General features: G+C 39.5%; 1 protein-coding gene and 1 non-coding gene across 2 annotated transcripts; one reads left to right on the top strand and one right to left on the bottom strand.

Annotated features, from left to right (window-relative positions):
* Positions 1-1,773: 1,773 nt before the first annotated feature.
* LOC149023669 (small nucleolar RNA R71) lies at positions 1,774-1,880 on the bottom strand. Its single transcript, XR_016171865.1, has one exon. It is a non-coding gene; the product is annotated as a small nucleolar RNA R71 (small nucleolar RNA).
* Positions 1,881-2,955: 1,075 nt separating this feature from the next.
* On the top strand, positions 2,956-3,933 carry LOC149023668 (uncharacterized). Its single transcript, XM_089143346.1, has one exon. It carries the CDS (start codon positions 2,956-2,958, stop codon positions 3,931-3,933), a length of 978 nt encoding a protein of 325 aa, XP_088999472.1.
* The last annotated feature ends 5,945 nt before the right edge of the window (positions 3,934-9,878 follow it).

The raw sequence follows: 9,878 nt of genomic DNA, 5'->3' as shown, positions 1-9,878 counted from the left end.
GAATGACTAGAAGGGGCTAACTTAAGAGGACATTACTCTTGTAAATGCATGATTGTTCTCAGCCCTTGATCTGAGGAGGAGAGTTTTAATCCTATGGCCAGATTCTAACCTAATGATTGAATGCACTTATGGAAGAAAGAGAAGAGAGGCAAGAGAAAGGAGGGACATTGCAAGACACGGCTAAGGAATAGAATACACGGCTGAAGCAAGAGGAAGAACCAGAGCTGGACTCGTGCGAAATCATGGAAGGCTGCTGGAGAAGATGATCTGCTAGATAAGAAGGCTGGAGCTCGTGTGGAAGCATTGAGGTTTAGTTTCTTTTCATTTTTATAACTTTATCTTCTTATTTTCTAGCTTAATGTTAACTATAACTACTGCTATGTTTTGGAATTCTGTTATGGGCTAAACTTGAACTGTGTTGGGATGATAGTAGTACCTAAACCTGCATTTTGAGATGTAACTATTATGTGCTATTTAGTTTTACTGCAATACAACTTGTTGTCAATGAATTCAACATGATATATATTGATTAATTTCGGTTCTTGATGAATCTTTCATGAACGATTGTTACGATTGAGTTAACTGGAAAGTTAATGCAGTCTAGATGCTTGTTGAATTGTGTGAGTTAGCATAATTAATCGTTAATTAGTTTGTGTTAATTAGTAGGTTGGGTAGGAATACCCAATTACCTCAAATTGCCATGACTGGGATTGGGTATAAATTGCATTCATATGTCAATTCTTCATAGGAATATGCAAATGTTGAATTAGGATGCTAAGCATATGTGTATTGAAAAATACCTTTGTGCCATTTCATTCCAGGTTCTTGGCATATTTTGGGCTGTAGTATTACTTTAGTATTTGCATTATAAAATTAAGGGGAGGGGAAACTTGACTCCCAACACTCTTTTCACTCACTAAGTTCCTTCTATTGCTCAATCTCCAATTTAGTTCGTTAGTTTAATTAATTGTCATTTGGTCATTTAGTTAGTCAATCACAAATCAATCTTTTTAATCTTGTTTAATTCAGTTTTACTTTTACATTGAACGTTAAGGATAGAATTCTCCGTGGTATCGATACTCTACTTATCATTTATTACTTGATTGCGACACGTGCACTTGCATAACATCTCCGGGGAATTTTGTCATTAATAAGTAGTGTAGAAGTAAGTTTTAGTTTTATCTATTGAAAGTTCTTTACTTTGATATTAGTTTTCTTTTATTCCCAGGTGCTTTTACCCTTTTATGAATACGCTGCCTGATCAAGAGTTGGTACCCTTTGACTTCGAAATAGAAGGACATTTCGAGCTAGAAGAAGGGAGCAGTGAGGCTTAGCAGCATTTCCAACAATGGCTGAAGTAGTGAGAAATGGGTTGAATAATAATGAGAATAATATGGCAGTTGAGGATTATGATAGAGATAGGGCCATCAGAGCATATGCTGTCCCCATGTTACATGAGCTGAATCCAAGCATAGTACGGCCAGATATTCGAGCACTACATTTTGAACTTAAGCCGGTGATGATCCAAATGCTTCAAACTATGGGTTGCCAACAGAAGATCCTCATCTCCATCTTAGACTCTTCATGGAAGTAAGTGATTCTTTTAAGATACTTGGAGCAACTGAAGAAGCTTTGAGATTGAAGCTATTCCCTTATTCATTGCTGGATAGAGCAAGAGCATGGTTGAACTCCTTACCTCCACAATCAGTAGCCACATGGAATGATTTAGTAGAGAAGTTCTTGATAAAGTACTTCCCTCCAACAAAGAATGCGAAGTTCAGGAATGATATCACTGGTTTTCAACAACTGGATAGTGAATCTTTGTATGAGGCATGGGAAAGATTTAAGGAGCTCTTGCGTAAATGTCCTCACCATGGCATTCCTCATTGGATTCAAATTGAGACTTTCTACAATGGTTTAAGTGGACAAACTCGGTCCATAGTAGATGCATCAGAAAATGGGGCTATATTGGCAAAGTCTTACAATGAGGCTTATGAGATTTTGGAGAGGATGGCCAACAAACACTACCAATGGCCAGCTGAAAGAGCTGCTGCAGATAAGAGAGTGGCAGGAATTTTTGAGTTGGATGCAATGACAGTCTTAACTGCACAAGTGTCATCCCTAACTAATGTGCTAAAATCTGTAAACTTGGCTGCAACTGTACAAACTCAACAAAATCCAGCAGTCTCTTGTACATATTGTGGTGGGGAGCATGTCTTTGAATAGTTGTCCAACTAACCCAGAATCAGCCTACTATGTTGGTAATTTCAGCAAAGTTAATAACCCATATTCCAACACCTATAATCCTGGTTGGAGGCAGCACCCTAACTTCTCTTGGGATGGTCAAGGACAGAATGTATTCCCATCTTCTATCCCAACTCGACCTTATCAGCTTCTAAGTGCTCAACGACAAGTGGAGACTCAGCCTATGGAATCTTCTTCATCAATAGAGCTTCTATTGAAAGAATATATGGCAAAGAATGATGCAATTATTCAGAGTCAAGCATCTTCATTGAGAAATTTGGAGAATCAAGTTGGGCAGCTAGCTAATGCTTTAAGCAACAGACCTCATGGATCATTGCCAAGTGACATAGAAAATCCTAGGCGTGAAGGCAAAGAGCATTGCAAGGTTATTTCATTAAGGAGTGGAAAACCTCTAGAGCCACCTCATTTTAAGTCTAGTCAACCGAAGGAGCCTATTTCTGTCCAAGAAGAAGGGGAAAAGGAAGATCCAGTGGCTGTTCAAAAGGACCAATCTGATTATGCAAAACAGAGTGTTGAACCCACAGCTACAACACCATTGCAACAGGGTTCTCCAGAAAAGCTGAATTATAAACCACCCCCCCCTTTCCTCAAAGATTTCATAGACAGCAGCAAAACCATCAATTCAAGAAATTCTTGGATGTTTTGAAGGAGCTCCACATCAATATAGCATTGGTAGAAGCACTTGAACAAATGCCTAATTATGTGAAATTCATGAAAGACATCATTTCTAAGAAAAAGAGATTTGGAGAGTTTGAGATAGTAGCCATGACACAAGAGAGTAGTGCCATCTTGCTGAACAAGCTTCCTCAAAAATTAAAGGATCCTAGAAGTTTCACCATTCCTTGTGCTATTGGAGATAATTATATTGGGAGAGCCCTTCGTGACCTCGGAGCTAGCATTAACCTTATGCCAATGTCAATCTTCAAGAAGCTTGGTGTGGGAGAAGCAAGGCCAACTATAGTAACACTTCAGCTGGCTGTCAGATTTTTAGCTCATTTTGAAGGAAAAATTGAAGATGTCTTTGTAAGAGTTGATAAGTTTATCTTCCCTACTAATTTCATTGTTCTTGATTTTGAAGCTGTTAGAGATGTGCCCATCATTCTTGGAAGACCCTTCTTGGCCACGGGAAAGACATTGATTGATGTGCATAAAGGAGAATTAACTATGAGGGTAAATGGAGAGCAAGTTACTTTCAATGTTCTCCAGGCAATGAAATCTCCAGACGAGATAGAGCAATGCTCAATTGTAGATATTTTTGAAGAGCTGATTATAGAAGAAGTTGAGACAAAGGGCATTAAAGATCCATTAGAGCTTTCATTGGCATCCGAAATTTCACAAGTAGGCGATGAAGCAAGTAGCTACATGACTTGGTTAGATGTAAGACCAGCTGAGACATTGAGAGGGAGTAGATTTGATCCTCTTGTATTATCTGAGCTTGAAACTAAATCCCCTAAGCCATCAATTGAAGAGCCTCCTGTGTTAGAATTGAAGCCTCTTCCAGGACACCTTAGGTATGCTTATTTGGGTGAAGACAAGACACTCCCTGTTATCATTTCAGTAGTGCTAACAGCAGAGCAAGAAGATATGCTAATTAAAGTGTTGAAGAAATACAACAAAGCATTAGGATGGACCATATCAGATATCAAGGGAATCAGCCCATCAATATGAATGCATAAAATTTGGTTGGAAGACAATTGTAATAATTCTGTGGAGCATCAAAGGAGGCTGAATCCAATCATGAAGGAAGTGGTAAAAAAAGAAATCATTAAATGGTTAGATGCTGGGGTTGTGTATCCAATTTCAAACAGCAAGTGGGTGAGTTCAGTACAATATGTCCCCAAGAAAGGAGGAATGACAGTTGTGGAGAATGATAACAAGGAGTTGATATCTACAAGGATAGTGAGTGGGTGGAGAATATGTATGGATTATAGAAAGCTCAACAAGGCTACAAGGAAAGATCATTTCCTTCTGCCCTTCATTGATCAAATGCTTGATAGATTGGCTAGAAAAGAGTATTATTGCTTCTTAGATGGATACTCAGGTTACAATCAAATAGCCATTGCTCCTGAAGATCAACATAAGACCACTTTCACTTGCCCTTATGGTACCTTTTCCTTTAGAAGAATGCCCTTTGGTCTATGTAATGCCCCAGCCACTTTCCAAAGGTGTATGATGGTCATTTTCACTGATATGGTGGAACAATTTGTTGAGGTGTTTATCGATGATTTTTCAGTTATTTGAGAAACATATGTTGAATGCCTCACTCACTTGGCAAAAGTTCTACAGAGATGTGAGGAAACCAAGTTAGTCCTCAACTGGGAAAAATGCCATTTTATGGTTAAAGAAGGGATTGTTCTTGGACATAAGGTTTCCAAACATGGTTTAGAAGTTGATAAAGCCAAGATTGCCATTATAGAAAAATTACCACCACCATCAAGTGTGAAAGGGATTAGAAGTTTTCTTGGCCATGCTGGGTTTTATAGAAGGTTCATAAAAGATTTTTCGCAAATATCTAAACCATTGTGTAGCCTGCTTGAAAAAGAAAGTCAGTTCAGCTTTGATGATGCATGTATGACAGCATCTTTAGAGTTGAAGAAGAAGCTAATCTCTACACCCATCATTGTGGCACCGGATTGGTCTATTCCCTTTGAGGTCATGTGTGATGCTAGTGATTGGGCTGTAGGAGCAGTTTTGGGACAGCGCAAGAACAAGGTATTCAATTCAATCTATTATGCTAGTTGGACCCTATCAGGAGCACAATTGAATTATACTGTCACTGAAAAAGAACTCTTGGCAGTTGTGTTTGCATTTGACAAATTTAGAGCTTATCTAGCGGGGGCAAAGGTCATTGTGTTCACATCTCATTCAGCCATCAAATATTTGATACAAAAGAAGGATGCTAAACTAAGGCTGATTAGATGGATCTTATTGCTTCAAGAGTTCAATTTGGAGACAAAAGATAGGAAGGGGACTGAAAATCAAGTGGTTGACCATCTGTCTAGGTTGGAAAATCCAAACCAAGCAACTGAATTTGAAATTAAAGAAGTCTTCCCTGATGAACAACTCTTTGCTATTTCCCTTTCACAAACACCTTGGTACGTATGCTGATTTTGCTAATTATGTAGCCAGCGGACTTCTACCCCCTATGATGACCACTCAACAAAAGAAGAAATTTTTACATTAGGTTAAAAGGTATTTCTGGGATGAACCATTCTTATTCAAGCTATGTGCAGATCAAATATTGAGGCGTTGTATCCCTGAGGTAGAAGTAGAGGATGTGTTGAGGCAATGCCATGACTCCCCATATGGTGGACATTATCAAGGTTATAGGACTGCAGCAAAGGTCTTGCAATCAGAGTTTTATTGGCCAAGTATGTTCAAAGATGCCTATCAATTCATTCAAAAATGTGATAGATGTCAAAGAGTGGGAAACATCTTTAAAAGGAATGCAATGCCCTTAACCAATATCTTGGAAGTAGAATTGTTTGATATTTGGGGAATTGATTTCATGGGGCCTTTTATTCCTTCATATGGCAATCTTTACATCTTAGTAGCAATGGACTATGTATGCAAGTGGGTGGAGGTTGTTGCTTGTTCAACTAATGATGCCAAGGTGGTTATTGAATTCATGAAGAAGAACATCTTCACTAGATTTGGTACTCTAAGAGCCATAATCAGTGATGAAGGTTCACAATTTTGCAACAAATATCTTGGAGCTTTATTGTCTAAGTATGGAGTTCGTCATAAAGTTGCCTCAAGCTATCATCCCCAAACAATGGTCAAGCTGAAGTTTCTAATAGGCAGATCAAGTTGATTTTGGAGAAAACAGTCTGCCCTACAAGGAAGGATTGGTCTATAAGGTTAGATGACTCCCTTTGGGCTTACCAAACTGCTTACAAAACCCCCTTTGGAATGTCACCATATCAACTTGTGTTTGGAAAGGCTTGCCATCTACCATTGGAACTAGAGCATAAGGCATACTGGGCAATTAAGAAATTCAATTTTGAATCTACTTTGGCTGGTGAAAAGAGGATGCTACAACTCCATCAACTTGATGAGTTCAGGCTTCAAGCATATGAGAATGCCAAGCTCTATAAGGAGAAAGTTAAGAAATGACATGATAAAAAATCTTGCATAGGGTATTTGAACCAGGCCAGCAAGTTCTGCTGTTCAACTCCAGACTCAAACTATTTCCAGGAAACCTGAAATCCAGATGGTCAGGTCCATTTACAATAATGACAGTATTCCAACATGAAGCAGTGGAGTTGCAAGAGGGCATCTCTAATAGGAAATTTCTAGTCAATGGGCAGTGGATCAAGCATTATTGGGGTGCACCATTGGAGCGGGACAAATCTTCAATCATCCTTCAAGATGCTTAAAAAGAAGGGAGGTCACTCAGATTTCATTATTTTTAGTTTAGTTGTTTGCTATTAGTTCATTAGGTGTTTAATAAAGTCATGGGTAGTTCACAATTTGTGATGTAAAACTGACAGATGACTTGCTGACATGTTTTTTTGATGTGTAGGGAGTGTGGGGAACAAAAAGAGATTGAGTGGTTGTTTTGCCAAATTTGGCAATAAACCAAACTACTGAATAGAGCAAGTACCCAGCAGATTTCACTATCTTTGTCATAGCTTTGCTACAACAAAGTTTTGATCCTCAGCTACAGGTCTTACATTCTTTGTTGAAAATTACATTTTGTTTTCGTTGCTGTAGAAATGCTGCAGCAACAGCACAACAAGGATAAAACCACTCACTTGACCCAGTTTAACCTCAAACCCAACGAACCCATCGTTTCTACACTTTTAAACCTCTCCTAAACCATTGCTGACCCATACTGACTCAACCCAATTTAAACCAATACCAACCCAAATCCATTAAACCCCTGATTTTCAAAACCAAAACTCACCAACACTCAAAACACCCAAAGCAACCTAACGACAACTTCATCGTCTCCACTGCAACTCCTCTGTATCGCATCCTTCATCCTCTGGTTTCATCACAAAATTTTCACCTCCATTTGCCCCTCACTGCACCTTCTTCTTCATCGATAGTCCCTATCCCACTAAAACCCTAACTTTTTCCCCCATTCTACAATCGAATCGCTTCTCAGAGGACTACCGGTGTTGTACTGGGCTTTGTGCACATTTTTGTTGTGTTTCGACACTCCATATTCCCTACACCACATTAGCTAAGTGTTCTCCCCATCACTTTTCCTTCATTCCCTATTTTTGAAATTTCTGATTTGCTGTGTTTCTGTCGTATGTTCATTTTTTTTTTTTTTTTTTTTTTGTGGTTTGTGTGTTTGTTCATGTCCTGTCTTAGTGTTTGTTTTCGTTAGGCTATGTGCATTTGTTTTATTTGTTTTAGGCACTGTTTTTGAGCTACCATCACTTGCAAACAACAACACCGAATTTCTGGTTCATCGTTACTCTCTGTTCTTGTCATTTGTTTGTATTTCAGTGTTGTGGTTTCCCCTCTAATCCCTCTATTCCGTGTGTATGTTTGTTAGTTGTAGTTATTGTCTATAGTCTTTTACCTTTATGTAGTCTATTGTGTTTGTTTTTGTTTGATCATCCCTGTCGTGGTTGTGTCTTTGAGTTCAGTATTGGTTGTTAGGGGCCAGCATTGTGCATTCCCTTAGAAATGGCTCCTAAGAAGAAGAGCAAATCCAAACCTAGTTCTAGTGCTTCAATGGTCTCTCCTTATTTTGCCCCTCCCATGGTTGAGGCCTGCTTCACATTCATCTCCACCAAGAATTTTCTTCAGGAGAAAGGGTTCAAATTAAAACCCACTGAAGCACAAGCCTTTCCATTCATCCCATCCATAATAGCTGGGCATCATTGGGAACAATTTTGCACCCATCCTGGTGCCTACATCCCTTCCCTTTTCTACGAATTTTATGCCAATATCACTGCCCCATCTCAGGACCAGGTGTATGTTCGAGGGGTTCAGATCCCTATAGATGGTCCAATCCTTAATGCCTTTTATGGTTTGGAAAATGTGGAAGATGAGCGCAATGCCCATCTTGCTTCGGCAGACCCCACTGCCTTGCATAACATTCTCCCTGCTTTATGTTCTCCTGGCACGGATTGGTCATCGTCCCCCCAACGTGCATTAACTATCGCCCGCCAGTCCTTGCAACCAGTGGCCAAAATATGGTACCATTTCTTACAGACCCGCTTAATGCCCTCCATGCATATCCAGACTGTTTCAATGGATAGAGCTTTGGTCCTCCGCTTTATTTTGGAGGGGCGTCGGATTAATGTGGGTCACCGCATTCATGAGGCCATTTGTGCTTGTGCTGCTAGGCAGGGTGGTAGTTTAGCCTTTCCATCTTTAATTACTGCTTTGTGTTTGGCTAACATGTTCATGTCCAGGCTTTTGATGTCCATGCACCTAACAAAGGTGCCATTACACACTTCAGTATCACTCGCATGCTTACTCCTGGTCTAGCTCCCACCTCCAGTGCACCATCTCCTGCTGCTGCCATAGCCACTCCACCCATTTCCTCCACCCCTGGTGCTTCACCCTCTATTTACACTCAACTAGAACAGCGCCTCAGTCAAATGGAAGTCACCCAATTTCACATGATGTTGGAACATCAAATCACTCGTGACATCTTCATTGATTATCTGCATTATGTGGCTGCCCGTGACCGCGCCCTTGAGTCTAATTTAAGGATGAACAGCACCAGGTTCCAATCTTTCCCAGCTTTTCCCACCCAACTCTTTTCTATTCCTTGGGGCCCAGAAGGGAACTACATTCCAGCTGATGTAGATGAGGATGATGAAGATGAAGCTGATGCAGCTGATGATGATGATGTGGCCTAGCTTGTTCAGGGAAGTCCTGCTCTCTTTCTTCTTTTACTTTGTTTTTCATTTTATTACCTTACTTTCTTTTCCTTTCTTTCGCTGTGAGGACACTGCTCCTCTTTAGTTTGGGGGTACTATGTTTGCTTATGTTATCTTGTCATCTTGTTTGTACATATTTGTTTTGAAAATGTTTTGTGTAGTCAATCTGGCTTGTCATGTAATTTGGATGGTTGTTAATGAATGAGAATGTCAGTGCCTCTTAATCTGATTTTGTTGGAGATCTTAGCACAAGTTTGCTATAATGATCTGATGTCTGCATTTACTCATTTCTGTGATGTCATATTATTGATGCACCAAGTGATGTTTCAAGCTCTGGAGAATCTGGGAAAAGTTGGATCAATGTGAGAGTTTAGGATTTTTAGAATTGGTTGAATGAGAACCTTGAGACTTACACATTAGGGGTCCCCATTTGGGTGTTTCCAGGAATTTTTGTACATTGTAAGTTGGCTGAGGTTTGACCCCCTCCCTTATCCCATAAGAATAATGCTCCGCTATTTTGGGACGCCTAGTAACCAGGAATATGCATGTAACCCATGTATATTTTTGATGTGAACAGTGGCTTGGAATATGAGCACATATATATTGTCAAAAAAAAAAAAAAAAAAAAAAAAAAAAAAAAAAGAAGAAGAAGAAGAAGAAGAAGAAGAAGAAGAAGAAGATAAAGAAAGAATAATGCTCCACTGATTTGGGCTGCCTAGTAACCAAGAATATGCATGTAACCCATGTGTATTTTTTACG

Source organism: Hakea prostrata, chromosome 2 (assembly GCF_041222555.1).
Source record: "Hakea prostrata isolate BN-2017 chromosome 2, UWA_Hpros_2, whole genome shotgun sequence".
Taxonomy (NCBI): domain Eukaryota; kingdom Viridiplantae; phylum Streptophyta; class Magnoliopsida; order Proteales; family Proteaceae; genus Hakea; species Hakea prostrata.
This window is presented reverse-complemented; position numbering and strand designations above follow the sequence as displayed.